Source organism: Brassica napus, chromosome C8 (genome assembly GCF_020379485.1).
Source record: "Brassica napus cultivar Da-Ae chromosome C8, Da-Ae, whole genome shotgun sequence".
Taxonomy (NCBI): Eukaryota; Viridiplantae; Streptophyta; class Magnoliopsida; order Brassicales; family Brassicaceae; genus Brassica; species Brassica napus.
Genome location: NC_063451.1, coordinates 21,721,424 through 21,739,155, shown reverse-complemented (window position 1 = coordinate 21,739,155; position 17,732 = coordinate 21,721,424). Strand labels below are relative to the sequence as shown.

The window sequence follows — 17,732 nt, the reverse complement described above, 5'->3', positions numbered from 1 at the left end:
TCCATGAGAAATTAAGGTGACAACAAATATTATCTTTATCGGTTGTCATTTGTTTGAGACCTCTCTTACTACTGGTAGTATCAGGTTTGCTTCTAAGTTCTGGTCGCTTGAAACATTGACGCTCATGATTACAAGATTTTATGAAAAATAAGCTTTAACAGAGTCTACACTACCAGTAGCTTATCCTTACCACTGGCATAGAGTTCTGTCCATGAGAAATTAAGGTGACAACAAATTTTATTTTTAATTATCTTTATCGGTTGTCATTTGTTTGAGACCTCTCTTCATATACAAGTTGATATTAGAGCCAAATAACCCCAACCCCAACCCCCCCCCCCCCCCCCCCCCCCCCACATACACACAAAAACAAGCTGCATTATTAAACGTGACAGACTTTTGGAATTATATTGAACATATGATGCAGGTGACAAGGACAGCAGAGAAGCCTCATAATCTAGTAGGCTCTTGTTGACAAGTGACAATTGGAGAATTCTTGAATGGCGACTCAAGAAAATTTATTTATTTTGGCAGTAATCTACTGATGTTGCATCCGAAGTCAAGAGTGTTTACTTTAATCATTTTGAAAAAATTAAAAAAATTGTTTGCTATAATCATTATGCTCAGTTACTTACAGGATACATGCATGATTATACGAGTTATAACTCACAACTGAACTGTTGTCCATATAGAGTTACAAGTTTTTGTATATACATTATGCATAAACTGTACGTAAAGACATTCGCTCTTTACAGGATACATGCATGATTATACGATTTGTATGTTTGTTTGACCTTCATCAACAGGTAGACGAGGACCTCCTACATGATTTGTATGACTTATCTTCAACTTCTTTTCATCTAGGTAGTGCTGATAGACGAATGAAATGAAACCCCATATAGCTAAAATGATGGAGAAGATCTTAGACGTATTCATTTTATCACCAAAAACTATCACTGCGACAACAGGAACAATAGGCAATCCCACAGCAGTTATGGAATTAGAGAACACAGATGACGACTCAAAGATCAACCCCACAACACCAATGGTGTAGACTTGCCATGAAATAGCTATGGAGGCCAAAGTTATAGCATATGGTGCTTTTCCAAGTTTATAGTTTTCCATCTCACTTGTCAAAGTCTTCCACTCACCGCTTGCAAAAAGTCCAATGAGAACCACACAGCTTGCAACTAGAGATTGGTAGGCGACCAAGTCCATGACCGTTGAGACTGTATGGTTCTTTAAAACTTTCCTGAGGATCAGTTGTACAAGAGATAGAAGCAGTCCAATGCCAGCAGAAGCACCAATGGTGCATATGATCCCTATCACATACTTTACTCTACTAGAAACATTTGTTGTGCTTTGTGACTCATCAGTGTTGACAACAAGGAGAGCAGAGGAGATGGTGAGAAGAAACAAAGAATTGACTATGAACGGTGTGAACTTCTGCGAGTTTAGGAAGTATGAGAAGAAGGCTGTGAAGGCTAGTTGTGACGCTAAGATGAGGGAGAAAGTTGAAACTGGCAAGTAGAGTAACCCAACAGAAGACATGTAAGAGTTAGCAGACACTAATAGTCCAGTGACAATGTAAACTGATCCAAGGGTGATGAAGGAAGGGAACTTTCTGAGACTTGTATCTGTTGATTTTGGTGTTTTGGTTTTGGAAAGGAAGCGGAAGAGAAACAGAACAGGGAAGCCTATTAGTTGGACAAGTGTTCCCATCCATGTGCTCTTACCACCATTTTCAAAGTACAATCTTCCAAGAATTGTGGAAAGTGCTTGGCAGGAGAGGACAAAGAATACATAAATGGAGATACGAAGCCACCTTTTACAATTCTTTGGTTGAGGTATGGGAGATGATTCGATCTCCATGGTGTTATTCATTTCCTCCTGATCTGCGAGGTTTGCTTCTATGTTCTGCTGACCTGAACACATTAAAAAGAACAACAACAATCATGGTTGGCATATTTCGTGGTTGTAAGATTAAATTGATCTGCATGTTTTCAGATGATTTTTCAAAGGGATATATATATACATTAAGAGATGCTTCTTACCATTGGCATAGAGGTCTTGAGTTCTTTCCATGTCGGCTATAACGAGACTTACAGATTTTTAGTGAAACTGTTATATAGATGGAGCTTATATGCTCTCGTTGACCGTTGACTTGGTATTCTTGAAACCATTTATTTGGCGGCTCTAAGGCTCTAAGCAGACTCCATACACACAACGTTGTTAAAATAGACCGAGTTTGGTGAAACGCTTTATTTTGTTATCTCAGTCTAATCTTATTGGCTAGTCTGTCCACTTGATTTAGTTTTTCACGTCTTTTATTTGTTGAAGTCTTGAATATTGGCTTATTATCTGTTGATTGGATTCAGAAGTCAACAACGATACAACAAGAAAGAGAGGCCTAGAGTACACTTGACATTATAATAAGTTTTGTTGCAAGGGGAAAAAATAGTTTATTTTTCCTTTTGTTTAGCTCAAATCAAACGCGTATTGTTTGAACCGAGACTGGCAACAAACTAGTGAATGAAAGAGACGAGGATTCGTCGGTGGGATTAGGAGAAGCCTTCATGCTGAGCTTGAACCGGATGGAGCCGACTCGAAGAGAATAAAAAAAGTGTTTAATAATTATAGCTGGACCCGGCGAAGGGTTGCCTACGTACCCCGAAAGGGGATCAAGCCAATCGTAGTTCTACATCAAAGGATCACAAGTTCCTAGATGAAAGCATGTGTTGAAGTGTTTCTCAAAGGAGGTTGGCTCCTTATTTATTGAAAGAAGAGGTCTAGGTTTCCTAGTGACCCTCTTTTAAATGGGCTGAGCCCATTATCTTATAAGCCTTGTTGGGGACAAAGTCCATGTCCAACAGTAAATCCCCCAGTTCGTTGAGAGAGATGGAGTTGATCTCAATGAATTTTACGAAGACGAAGAGGGTTTATAAGAAAATGGACTCAGTGCTTTACCCATGTCGCAGACGATTATCATGAATGGGCCGTCATGGTTAGGTTGCCATAGATGAAGTGTCATAGGCGGACTGTCTCGGGCGAGCTGTCATCGACATACTTCTGATTCCGATCAGACTTCTTACTCCGGGATGGTTGCGCGAACGATCTGTGAGGACAGTGTTCTGAACCATCGGAGCAAGTTGCCATGGATGAAGTGTCAATCGACAAACTGCCAAAGACAAGCCGCCATAGACATCATCATGAACGTACCGCCATGAGCGAACCATCACAATCAAATCGTCACGGGTGGACGTGTCTTCGCGGTATCACGTCATGCTCGAGACTTGCGAGCAATCCGAGTGACTGCAAGAGAGCGATCCAAGCCGAGTAACTGCGAGAGATCTATCCATGACGAGTAACCGCTGAGAGCGAGTCGAGTGACCGCAAGAGAGCGAGTCGAGTGACCGCGAGAGATCGATCCGAGTGACTGCGAGAGAGCGATCCAAGCCGAGTATCTACGAGAGAGCTATCCATGACGAGTAACCGCAAAGAGCGAGTCGAGTGACTGCAAGAGAGCGAGTCAAGTGACCGCGAGAGATCGATCCGAGGGACTGCGAGAGATCGATCCGAGGGACTGCGAGAGAACGATCTGCGCCGAGTAACTGCGAGAGAGCTATCCATGACGAGTAACCGCAAAGAGCGAGTCGAGTGACCGCAAGAGAGCGAGTCGAGTGACCGCGAGAGATCGATCCGAGTGACTGCGAGAGAGCGATCCAAGCCGAGTATCTGCGAGAGAGATATCCATGACGAGTAACCGCATAGAGCGAGTCGAGTGACCGCAAGAGAGCGAGTCGAGTGACCGTGATCTGCACCGAGTAACTACGAGAGAGCTATCCATGAAGAGTAACCGCAAATAGCGAGTCGAGTGACCGCAAGAGAGCGAGTCAAGTGACCGCGAGAGATCGATCTGAGTGACTGCGACAGAGCGATCCAAGCCGAGTAACTGCGAGAGAGCTATTCATGACGAGTAACCGCAAAGAGCGAGTCGAGTGACCGCAAGAGAGCGAGTCGAGTGACCGCGATAGATCGATCCGAGGGACTGCGAGAGAACGATCTGTGCCGAGTAACTGCGAGAGAGCTATCCATGACGAGTAACCGCAAAGAGCGAGTCGAGTGACCGCAAAAGAACGAGTCGAGTGACCGCGAGAGATCGATCCGAGTGACTGCGAGAGAGCGATCCAAGCCGAGTATCTTCGAGAGAGATATCCATGACGAGTAACTGCAAAGAGCGAGTTGAGTGACCGCAATCTGCACCGAGTAACTGCGAGAGATCTATCCATGACGAGTAACCGCAAAGAGCGAGTCGAGTGACCGCAAGAGAGCGAGTCAAGTGACCGCGAGAGATCGATCCGAGTGACTGCGACAGAGCGGTCCAAGCCGAGTAACTGCGTGAGAGCTATCCATGACGAGTAACCGCAAAGAACGAGTCGAGTGACCGCAAGAGAGCGAGTTGAGTGACCGACAGAGAGCGAGTCGAGTGACCGCGAGAGAGAGATCCGACCAACTGCGAGAGAACGATCTGTGCCAAATAACTGTAAGATAGATCGATCCGAGTAACTGCGAGAGAATGATCTGCGCCGAGTGAGGAGAGCGAGCGAGTGACTGCGAGAGATCGAGCCAAGCGACTGCGAGAGATCAAGTCGAGCGACTGCGAGAGATCAAATCGAGCGACTACGAGAGAACGATCTGCGCCGAGTGAGGAGATCGAGCGAGTGACCGCGAGAGATCGAGCCAAGCGACTGCGCGAGAACGATCTGCACCGAGTGACCGCGAGAGATCGAGTCGAGCGACCGCGAGAGAACGATCTGCGCCGAGTGACGACAGAACGGTCGAGTGACGACAAAACGATCAAGTGATGACAGAACGGTCGAGTGACGACAGAACGGTCGAGTGACGAGAAAACGATCTGCGCCGAGTGAGGAGAGCGAGCGAGTGACCGCGAGAGATCGAGCCAAGCGACTGCGCGAGAACGATCTGTGCCGAGTGACCGCGAGAGATCGAGTCGAGCGACTGCGAGAGAACGATCTGCGCCGAGTGACGACAGAACGGTCGAGTGACGACAAAACGATCGAACGACGACATAACGGACTCCAGTTTAATCTTCTTCGAAGATACTTCCCCATGCCCCACGGTAGGCGCCAACTGTTTGAACCGAGGCTGTCAACAAACTAGTGAATGAAAGAGACGAGGACTCGTCGGTGGGATTAGGAGAAGCCTTCATGCTGAGCTTTAACCGGATGGAGCCGACTCGAAGAGAATAAAAAAAGTGTTTAATGATTGTAGCTGGACCCGGCGAAGGGTTGCCTACATACCCCGAAAGGGGATTAAGCCAATCGTAGTTCTACATCAAAGGATCACAAGTGTCTAGATGAAAGCATGTGTTGAAGTGTTTCTCTCTCTAGAAGTAGAGAGAGATGGAGGAGAGACCAAAAGAAAACCCAAAAGAGTCTCAAAGAAGGTTGGCTCCTTATTTATAGAAAGAAGAGGTTTAGGGTTTCCTAGTGACCCCTTTTAAATGGGCTGAGCCCATTATCTTATAAGACTTGTTGGGAACAAACTCCATGTCCAACACGTATCTACAAGAAGAAGAGACAGCTTCACTTCCTCTGTTGCTACTTTGTTTTTTCTTCACCAGAAGAAGAAAGATAAAGATTAACATTCCTAAGTATTTTTTTTTCTTACATATTCCTTTGCTACAATGCAGCTGCACCACCTCCGGTAAGAGTTAAGCCGTTGATCCATCCAAACTCAATCCAACCACCGCCTGATATGTAATTTGACAGATTCATTTTACGTGGATAGCAAGAAAACATTAACGACGCGACAGACTCAGACACAGAGTTGAAGTTACCTTAACTCGAAGTCTCGAACAGTGAGATATGATACGATAGTGCAATGACCATAGAATCTGAGAGGGCCAATAGAATATTATCCTCTTGGAATCATAAGATCTACAGAGCTTGAAGATGATTTACATGACTCTTGTCCCATGCTGCTACAAAAGGCATTCGAAACATCGTAACTATATAAACTGATTCTTTTAATATAACAATGCTGAATATTTCAAAAATATATTTAAAACGAACTTGTTGTGATCTATGTGGTCATTGCTCGGGCACCATACGGGCATTAGACAAGAACAACAGAGCTTTTATCTCCGATCCGGACTCTGCTTCTCAGGGACAAGTTTTCTTGTGGAAGTAATGTTGGGCCCATTGATACCACGTGGGGACCAGCTAAAAGAAATGGGATCAATTTGGGGTCACGGCCCATCTAAGAGATATTTGAAACATGTTCCACTATTGTACCTAAGCCTTCGAGTTCGAACTCGCATCGGGTTTTTAGATTTCTGTTTTATTAGTAAAACGTATTAGGTCTCATTCTAATAAATTAAATTTGTAAGTACTGATCGAGTTTGGATATAACACATCGATTTTGGATCGGTTTTGTATTATATCCTAAAACCTATAAAATAATCATATATCGATTGAGTTATTTTATTTAGATCGGTTCGGGTTATACTCAAGTAAAATACACAATTAAAAGTCTAAACACGGAAAATTTAATACTTAAACTGAATAAAAAGTATTCAATACATATCAAATTCAAAATAGCAACATTTGAAAGTTTATAACATTCAAATACAGTGATGATAATTAAAAACTCAAAACATATAATCTGTAACACACATGGGTAAGTATACCAAATGCATATGTTTGATTTAGTTTGGGTTATGTTTCGGTTATCGGGTAAACCCAACCGAATCCGATATCCAAAATATCACAATGTGAAACCTGGATTATTTGATGGATCAGAACCCGATCCTATATTTTTATTTCGGGTAGAGTTTGGGTTTGGATTCGGGTATCTGTTTTTTTAGTGAGGCCTCATTATACTTACATTAATAATACTCCTATGAACTGGAACAAGATTTAAATTAATTATTTTTATCAAAAGTTTGTTATTATTAGTTTTATTAAAAGAGTTTATTTGCCTAATAGTCATATATGGAGTGTAAATTAGATAAATAGTCCTGATTTTGACATAATGTAATGTCAGACATTACGCCATTTTTCAACTGGTTTTACTTTTTCTTTTAACAAGTTCCCAGTCAACATGTATGATATGCTTAAGAATGGGTCACAGCTATTCCATATTTTAAAAAAAAACCATCTACATCACACATTTATTGACCACATACATATGCACTGAGTGATCTATTTCATATGGCCAAAATAGTATAGGATTATAACCCCATTCACAGCCCATAGTACTAAACATTACCCAGAACCCAATCCATAAATACTAAACCATAAATCTCAATCACTAAACCCAAACCCAAATATAAATTATAATACCTATTTTAATATTTTTAAAAATTAAAAAAACTGAAAATAGTATATAATATTTTGTAATATTATACTACACTATATAAATAGACAAAAAGAAGGAGGAGCCATCCACGACACACATTAATTGACCACATATATAAGAACTTAGTGTTCTAGTCCATATAGTCGAAGTAATATAGGATTATAACCCCACCCAAAACCCCTAATAGTAAACATTATCTCAATCCCAATCCATAAATACTAAACCCTAAATCTCAATCACTAAACCCAAACCCAAATATAAACTATAATATATATTTATAATATTTTTAACAAATTTTAAATTTGAAAATATAATATAATATTCTATAATATTATACTATACTATATAAATGAAAAGTAGAATAAACTTATGAATTAAATCATTTGTGTGAGCGTGGTTAATGCATTAACCAATATTCATATCAATGAGACAACTTCAAAATATAATATATACTTATTCACTGTAAAATTACATTATATTCTATATTCGTAAAATAGAATAAAACAAAATAATAATACATTGCAACATTTTAAAGAGGTGAGAAGACTATGGGCGGCGAGGTAGAGGAGGATAGGATGGTGTTTTTATCAACTGTATCCAACGTTTTCTAGAATATTCATACGTCTTTCACTGCACGAGTCTCGTCTGTTGCCGCATGCGTGTTGATGCACCCAGAACATGGTCGACGACACAGTAGGTTTCAGATTCGGCGAAGCTTTCCGTCAGTAACCAAGAGTATCAATGGTGATGCGGTGGATCAAATATAAAAGAGAAACAAATTTTTTTACATAGTTACCAAAGAAAATTACTTTCAAAAACTATGTATATCTCTCAATACACCACAATTTATTTGTGAGAGGTAATACTATTAATATAATTTATTTTTTGTTTACAGGTTTCTCGGTTGTATCAGAGGGCAAAAAAAAAATTATTATAAAGAAAATACATGGGATATAGGTAAGTAGGACAATATATATAGAGTGAATTATTAAATTTTAAACGTCATATAGCCCAATTTCCCATATTAAAAACTCGTTATATTCATGTTTCCAACTTCCAAAAGGGGTAGCGAAGAAAATAACAAGTATTATTTCTCACTTCTGGTGGAGTGGTGGCGAGAATAAAAAAGAAATTCATTGCCTCTCTTGGGACAATGTATGTACACAAAAGGAGGATGGGGGACTAAGTTTTAGAGACCTTCAAGATTTCAATACAGCCTTATTGGCTAAACAGTTCTGGCGTTTGATAGACAAACCAGATTGCTTGTTCTCAAAGGTTTTTAAAGGAATATATTTTCGGAACACAGACCCTCTGGAAAATCACAGATCTTATTCATCTTCTTACGGGTGGAGAAGCATCTGTTCAGCTAGACTCTGGTTAAAAAGGGCTAATCAAAAGAGTGGGAACCGGTCGGTCTATCTCTGTATGGACAGATCCGTGGATCCCCGCTCCTCGCCCGAGGTCAGCATTACCAAAAAATCATACTCAATTTTTAAATCCTTCTTTAAGGGTAAAACATCTCATCAATTCGGTTGATTGTTCATGGAATGTGGATTTTCTCAACGCTTATATCCATCCTGACGAAGTGAATCATCAGAGGCTTGGCGGTGAGTAGAAGACACAAGGCAGATACGGTCGGGTGGAGTTTTACGGAGTCGGGTAAATATATGGTAAAATCAGATTTGAAGGTTGAATCCTTATTTTCAGATAGAGGTAAAAGGATGACAATTTATGGACCAAATGTAAAATCCATGCTGGCCTTTTCTTGGAAACTGAAGTGTTCTCTGAAATTGAGACACTTTGTGTGGCAAATTTTATCTGGTACTACCAGTTTTGAAGAACCTTAAGACTCGGGGGATCGATTGTGATTTACATTGTAGCATGTGTGGGGCAGATGAGGAGTCCACTAATCATGTACTTTTTGAGTGTCCACCAGCATTACAATCATGGGCACTATCTAGAATCCCCTCATCGCTGGCAATTTTTCCATCGCCCTCAGTTTTCACAAATATGGATTACCTTTTTTGGAGGCTGCCGAAAGAGGATGAATTTGAATACTTTCCTTGGATACTATGGTATATTTGGAAGGCAAGAAATGATCAGATATACTCCAATAAGAATGACAACCCGCATGAGATACTTCGCCTAGCCGTTGTGGAAAGTACGGTATGGAAGGAGGCTCAATTAGTGAATGGGTCAAATGAAAATTGCAACAAGCGCCTGATTATCTTTCTTTGGAGAATATCAGAATTTGTTACATTGAAGGAGCTTGGAAAGAAGAAGATGTATATACCGGACAAGGCTGGTTTTGCCGACAGAATGGCTCAACATATGTTATGATGGGAGCGATGAATCTTCGTAGAAGTCTGTCACCCTTGCATGCTGAGTTTGAAGCACTAATATGAGAAATAGAGTGCATGAAGACCCTTGAATTTTCTGATGTAGTGTTTGCGATGGATTGTTCTTAATTGGTGAAGATGGTGTCGTCACTTGAAGAATAGCCAGCTTTCTCTACAGAATTCAACCGCAGTAAAACTTTTTTCCCTGACTTTCGGATCAGATATATACCAAGAGCACAAAACACTTTGGCGGATAAGCTTGCACGTGGTGCGAGGAGTTCTCCTTCAGCTATTCTTTATGTCGATTCTACCTACCGGCTTAGCTTTCCGAACCGGTTGGATTGGCTACTTAGTTAGATATTGTTGCTAAAAAAGAAAACTCGTTAATAGTTTCGAAGGGAACTTTCGATATTTGTATGTATTAATTTATTTTTTATTTAACTCTTTGTGTCACTATAATTTTTTTTTTCGTGTCACTATAATTGTCTTGGGAGTTTGGCAATTACTCGATTCTCCCGGAAGATCTTTTATAACTTTGCTTTCTCTTTTTAAAATCCTGGCTTCTTTTTGTTTTTGTTAGGTAAATTCCTTGTTCGGAAACTCGCTAGGCACTACGCGTGCGGCACACTCGGGCCTAGTGATTTATTGAAAAAACGGGGAAAACTCGGGAATACACGGGGAGATTTTTTTGTATTTTTATATGTATAAATACCATATTTTATACATATACTCTACATTTTAGTCGTAGTCCCTATATATCTATGGTTTCATACTCTTACAAATAATTTACATATAAACTACTCCTTGTTATTGTAATTATATATATTTAGAACAGAACATTAAACATTTAAATGGTATATTGGCTCGTGTTCTTTACATATTATGCTCTTGCCCTTTGTTTAAAACTCAAACTCTTACATTATTGTTTTTTTTTCTTTTTAATAAAGGGGTATAATTGTAAATATGAATTCATCTTCTTCTCTGCCAATTTTGAAACCTAAAAAATGGCAGCCGACTGTATTTCAGTTTTGTTTATTGATTTAACATATTTTTCATCAATCTGTCACTTTAAAACTCAAATGATTCACATATTTTTTTGTATTTACTCTTGAATAAGGTTCAAGAACAACAATACAGAAATAATTATGGATTTTGAACAACACCGTTCAAGTAAATAATCGGCCGCGTTTTGAAAAACGGCGCTCTAGGCGGTTAGAAATCGGATTACTGTATAACACAACCAAATCAATGCAATTCGCCACGGTGACCTAACGTATTACGATTTTTTACACCAAAAAAAAAAACTTTTCATTTCCCGCTTCAGAACAATAAGAATAGACCACCAAAGTTTAAGCAAAAAAAAAACAATAAAAAGAGGAGTTATATATATTCAATTTACTTTCCGATTAACCGATCAGGATTCTAGTTAAGAATCCAGTATTCTCAGCATTTTTTTAGATTCGTTTCTTACTGGGTTTTTTTTCTAATACTTGACTTGTTTCTGATATATATATATATTGTTTTCAGTTCTGATGATGGTAGGGGTTATACTACTGGTCCACAGTATGATTTTTTTTTTCACAGTCTATGTTTCAATGTGTGTGGATAAGAAAAAAGGCAGAAACAAAGAGAAAGGATAAGAAACAAGGCAGAAGCAGTCAAATCTTTATTTGGTCCATTCTCTCTTACGATACAAAGAAGAACTCAACTTTTTTTTTTCTTCATTTGTTCACACACTAGATATTCGTCGTCCACAACTCGAAATGATTATATCCAAGACCCCTATATTAAAATTATTATTAATAATTTCTTCTTCTCTTGTCAATTTGATCAAGCTACCAAAAACAACATAAGAACGTAACATATGGAACATCTATTTTAGCTGGAACTGTATTATTCTCTTCTATATTTGATAGTGCACATTACACAACACAATAACATCATGTAATAAAAACCAACAAGAACAGGAAATAAAATTTTACAAAAAGAAATGAAACAGAAAATATCTCTAATGTTGACCCATTAAACATCATAAAATATAATCCAAGCCCCATTTATATCTCATTCTCTCATAAACAAATATGTACATGCAAATAAGAGAGTTAATAGATCTTTAAGTTACTTATATATTGAAATCTCTCTCCCAGTATATGTATATAGAAGTAATATATAAGTGTATATATGTAGTTTAATTATAGCTATGATCAATCAAGGCTCTTGCTTGAAAAAAATGGAAGGAAAGATCTCCTTCAAGAGCTCATATTCACTTCCTTGGCGATACTCTTGATGAGAACTAGGGTTAGCATTCACACTACCATAACCACTCTGTCCGTATCCATAATCCAAAGCCGCCGTCCGAAAAATATCATGTTTAAGACTTCTCGGATTCATGAAGTTAGCGGAGTACATAGCAGCCGCGGCGGAACTTCCCCGGAGATTAGTCGGTATCGGGTGGTTGTGTTGACCCTCGTAAGTTGTAATCACAACTGTTGGATCTTGCAATGATCTCTCCACTTGTTTCTTCACGTTGCATTTTTGCGTTGTGCATCTATAGTAACTCCTATTTTCGTTTTGTAATTATTAGTACCCAGTATATTTTTATCTAAAACAATTAAATGCAAATGAAAAATAAGTATGAAATTAAAGTACCTTGGGTAAGGGCTATTTTTGACGGCCTTTTGGCCGTATTTTCTCCATCTATAACCATCTTCGAGATGATCAACTTCACTTTTAGTCATAAACGAGACTCGTGGCTCTCTTTCTTTCTTCTCCTCCTTCTTTTTCGTTTTGTCTCTGAAATCATGCATTATAAAATTACTTCAACATACGATATTGAATTTCTAACAGATGGGGTCAATTTTTTATTTCATAATATTTCATATAAAGTAGAAATAATCCTTTTTTTTTTAACTTTCAATAATGTTATTTTGAGATTTTTTTCTTGTGTGATATTTATTTCCTTTATATAAGTGACTTACACTGTTTTAGAACTTCGATTTTCTTCACGTCCATCTTCAACCAACTCTCGTTTCCTCTGGCTCTTACCGCAGTCTTCGCCGGGATGATCAGCCTCGCTAGAGGAAGAAGATGCTGAAACCCTAGTGGGAGTCTCACCGGTAACGTCATTAGTTGCACAGAGATTTGATTCTTGATTGATAGAAGAGTTGAAAACCTCCGAGGAAGGGGGAGAAAGGCCAAAAGTTTTCTGAAGTAGAGAGTCGTACGCACCCGGAGAACTGTGGAGGCCATGATCGAAACCGTTGTTGCCATAAGAAGATTGAGCTGAAGAAGGGAGATTCATCATTTCGTACAAAGAGAAAGATGAAGGGTATTGGTAGTTGTAGAGATCTTTGGTTTCGTTAGACATGGTGAAGAAAAATGAAGAGAAGAAAAAAACGTGAAAGAAAGTAAAGAAGATAAAATGGTGCTTGGGGAGAAAGTTTCTTAGGTTTGGGGATAAGTTTTTTTTCCTATTAGGTATAGATTGGTACTTGGACATTAACTAGCGTTCGTCTCTCTTTCTTGTATTTATGCATTTTGAAACTCAAAAAGGATGAGAGATAAATAGTGGTGAATAATTGTATGCTTTGGCTAATTTGATTAGGAAATGAGTTATTTAAAAGTTCATTGGGATATATATAATTCAGTGGTACGTGTGTTAATACCTTTTATTTTTCCCCATAACTTAGTTTTTCTCAATAGTAAAACGTATTTCTGCTTTAGATTCAATTGTTGACCAAACAATTTTTTGACCAAATAAATTAAAACTAATAATGTGAAAACCAAGAAAGTTTATATATATTCGCGGGTTTTTGGCTTATTAAATCCTCAACTCTCTAATTTCGGCATATTTAATCTCTAACTTTTATTTAAACATAATAAATATTAAACTCTTTTAAAGAATCCAATTAAATTGAATATCAGTTTATGCCTTTAGGATGACTTTTTAGTTTTTGGCAATAAGCATTTTATGCAAAGATAATTTGACAAAAAAAAAGTTGAACAAGTGTGTTTTAATGAGGAAACAGATTAGACGTACAAAATGGTGGTCTAATGGTAAGTAAATTTTGGAAAGCTAATCAATTCGGATTCAAAGATATCTTTTTTTTTTTGCATTCAAAGATATTTTTTATATTTATTTTGTGGTCACATGAATATGTAAATATGTTGTAGGTAATTAGGTATTATTTGAATATTTATAGAAAAAGTTATCCATGGACTTTAGGGTGGGGGGGGGGGGGGGGGGGCTTGATTTATCCATATGTTTGAAATACCAGATTAATAATAAAAGAAAAAAAAAAAGATTTTCAGAAAACATAGACCGTATTTTTCAAATTATAATGCTTAAATTAATGTGATTTAAAACAATCGGATATTTAATGGCAAGTCCTTATATAATAGTTCGAGTCTTTGAATTCGTACCTTCTCTAAAATTTCACAAAATCCTCTTTAATTGTTTTGCCACATTCGATAAAAATATAAAACATTTATAAATGTTTGGGCTCGTTTGGTGTGCTGCCTTTTTAGTGGGGCTAAAAAGTAAGATATGAAAAGTTCACACCTGATATTTTTCTACTCTACACGTGGAACAGTGAGAAAAAACTAAGGGAAGAAAAGTCTTATGAAATCAGCGAAGACTATGGCCTACTAGGAACTGGAAACAGACACAGTTCTTTTTTTTTTCCATCTGATATTATTATTCACGAAAAAATACAGAAATCCAAACCCCAACAAAAAAAAAAACCTATAGATAGGATTTCAAACACAAACACCCGTATCTATTCCAAACACAAACACCCAAAACAAAATTAAACCTAAAAGCCCACATACTGGCCCAAACCAACACGTGACACCGTTTCGATTCTCCCCCGAAGACGAGACGTGTCGAAACCACGACAGCGAGGCATGACACACGTCACCACCACCGCCAAAGAGAACACGCCGAAAACTGGATGGCGTTTCACCGAACCTCGCCGGGAACTGAACGGTGCTTCACCGGACCTCGACGGGAGCAAGCGCTTACCCAAACTCACCACTTCTTCACCTTTGCTTCTTTTCACCGGAGAGCGTCAAAACGAGAAGTCGAGATCTCATCCAGAAACGAAGCCATCACCCAAACGATTAGAAATCCCTCACTCACCATCCATGCACCATCACCACTTAATTTCAGATCATCAGAGAGCATCAATCGAACAATTCGAGAGCTCATCCGTCACATCAAGCATGTAATCAACCGAATCACCACTCGAGAAACCATAGAAACCAAACCAAAACCGCCATCGAAACGAAAGGACCATACGATGCGGGAGAATAAGCCGGCGAGAAAGATGTAAAACGAATCATCTTCTCCCAGAAGCAAAGCCGGCGAAGCCTGCTTAAAGAGCAACGGCTTCCCAAAGGCAAGACGTAAAGAAAAGGAATCGAAGAATCGATAGAGCACCGAAGAAAGCTTCATCTCATCTCAGAGAGGAGAGAGAGAAGTCCCGGTCTCCGCAGGTTTTCTATAACTATTTTAAGTTAAAACTAATTAAATTTTTGAAACAGTCACCGTTCACTTGCTGAGAAGTAAGGATGGATACGAAGCGAATATCATAGTTTTTAGTAGGGTAGCCACTTCGGTTATTTCATCAGTTTGGTTTGGATGTGGTTCGGTTTGGTTAGTTTGGTTCTAGAAATTTTTCAACTGAAATAAACCATAATTAGTATGGTTTGAATCGGTTTCGGTTCTGTTTGTATTCGATTTGGTTTGTGTTTCGATTCGGTTTAATTGTTTTTTTTTTAGTTTAGTTTTTTAAAGAAAAATCAAATTTTAGAACATAAACGCATGTGTGATTATGAAAAAAATAAATTATGAAAAAATAACTATGTAAACTAAATTTATTATTAAACTGAAACAAAAACCTTTAAAAAGACACAATCAAATCAAAGTTAACTAAAGTAAATATTAAATTAAGAAAATTGTTAATAATGCCTTTTAAAAATAAACTACGTAAATTAAATCTAATATAAAACTGAAACGGAAAACTTTAAAAGACCACACAAAGTTTACGAAAACACAATCAAACCAAAGTTAATTAAAGTAAATAGAAATTAAAAAACAAACATCGTTAATAAAGTTAATAGTGACTTTAGTCTTAGAATTTTAGTATATTGTATATTGCTAGTATGTTTAATTCAAATAATAATAAAAACACATGGGTTTTTCGGCTCGGTTTAACTCGGTCTGACTTCGGTTCGGTTGGTTCGGGTTGAAAAAATCTTAAACCAAACTATTTGATAATAGATTTTGGTTTGGCTTGGATCGGTTTCCGTTCGGTTGATCGGTTTAACTCTGTTCGGTTAGATTTTTTTGTCCACTCCTAGATTTTAAAGGTGTTTATGATCAATTTTTTTATTAAAATAATTAGATATTTGGTTCTATCAGATCTACCGTTACATAAATATTCAGTATTTGAATATTTGAACTTTTTTATATTTTAACTAGATATTAAATTTAATTTGTATAGATAAAATAAAAAATTAAATTAAAAATATATAAAAAATCCAAATATATGTATATATTCTTAAAATATTATTATTTATTATTTAATTCTTTTTAATAAATATTTGATATTAATATTATTTTTTCATACAATTACGATTATTCAATTTCTGGTTTAAACAAAATAAATAACGAATTGAATATAATTTTAAATTATGAATATTTTGTACAATTCGTGAAAAAATGAAGTCAAAAATAATTTGGGAGTATTAGGCAGCCACGTGTAAAACTGCCACCGGCCTTTGACCGTTGCCGACACATGACTTGGCACGTGCTAGGCTGTCCTCTCTTCTTCAGTTCGTCGCTTACTGCTTCATGAACCTTGCTTGATAATGGATTTAGAATTCCTAGTCAAAATGCAATAATTTACAGACCCTACATATTTTGTATAATAATATATAGATATAATTCTTTTGATCCTACAATTTTTTAATAGAAAATATTATATATAATACTATGACCCTCCGTATGCTGTAAATATGTAACATTCAAGGAAAGTTTGTTACACATGGGACACTTTTGAGTGAAGTGGATCGTTAGATCATGATTAACGCTAGGGGGCTGAGTTCTTAGGTTTTTTCTTTTTTTTTGTCCGATTAAAAAAAAAATTAAAAACGAATCAATCGCGGACTGTCTGTTTCAGTGGAGTCCGCTTATTTTTAAATTTTTTTTTCTTAAAAGTGCTCTTATGCTGACTGATAAATGAGGTCATCTTTACGCTACCACAGTTTCTTTTCACATTAGAACTTTCCTGGGTAAGTAAAGGAGCATTGAAATGTACACATTATAAACTAGTAAAAAGTATACTAAGAAAAGGTTGGCCAAACCAATCTAATTCAATTATATATTAACATTATGTAAACTATGACAACCCTTTTTATAAAATTGGAATAAATAATAGTACAATTTCTTATGCGTTAATCGTGGGGGAAGTTGTTACGAACCTTATGCTATAATTGTTTTTTATGTATCTTGTAATCGTTTTCATCAGGGAAATTGATAGAAACATGATAGGAGAATAGGACATATAATACTTAACCGACATAGTTATCAAAAAAAAATACTTAACCGACATGACAAATTAGAAGGAGACATACATCAACCTTAGTATGGTCAAAGTAAAACAGTTACTGTAAAAATCATTAAAATATGGCAAGATAAAAACAAAAATATGATGGTCTATTTGTTTCGCTCACAAATCCATGATATACCATGAATTTTATCACATTTATACCATGGTATATGGTTGTTTTAGAGTCAGTTATATTGGTTTGAAATATGTGTTTAGAGTATTTTCAGGTTCATGCACATTCCAGAGAACTTTGGTGATTATTGAGTTTTTTTAAGTGCAGAACTGCGCATACGCGTCTGATGATTAGCTATGGATAGATACATTCCCATGGTTCGATTGAGCCCATCTTTTGACACAAGATATTACTTTGAGTTAGCTTTCCAATGCCGCCGGTTTGAGG

General features: G+C 37.3%; 2 protein-coding genes across 2 annotated transcripts; both read right to left on the bottom strand.

The window, feature by feature from the left end:
- Window positions 1-587: 587 nt before the first annotated feature.
- On the bottom strand, window positions 588-2,316 carry LOC106430613 (probable purine permease 8). Its single transcript, XM_048766597.1, has 2 exons — window positions 2,052-2,316; window positions 588-1,922 (listed from the first exon to the last, which is right to left on the bottom strand). The coding sequence occupies exons 1-2, from the start codon at window positions 2,080-2,082 to the stop codon at window positions 766-768; spliced, it is 1,188 nt and encodes a 395-aa protein (XP_048622554.1). The 5' UTR covers window positions 2,083-2,316; the 3' UTR covers window positions 588-765.
- A 9,277-nt stretch (window positions 2,317-11,593) lies between these two features.
- On the bottom strand, window positions 11,594-13,418 carry LOC106430622 (WRKY transcription factor 28-like). The gene is made up of 3 exons (XM_013871403.3): window positions 12,698-13,418; window positions 12,369-12,512; window positions 11,594-12,279 (listed from the first exon to the last, which is right to left on the bottom strand). Exons 1-3 carry the CDS (start codon window positions 13,216-13,218, stop codon window positions 11,928-11,930), a joined length of 1,017 nt encoding a protein of 338 aa, XP_013726857.1. The 5' UTR covers window positions 13,219-13,418; the 3' UTR covers window positions 11,594-11,927.
- Window positions 13,419-17,732: the final 4,314 nt, after the last annotated feature.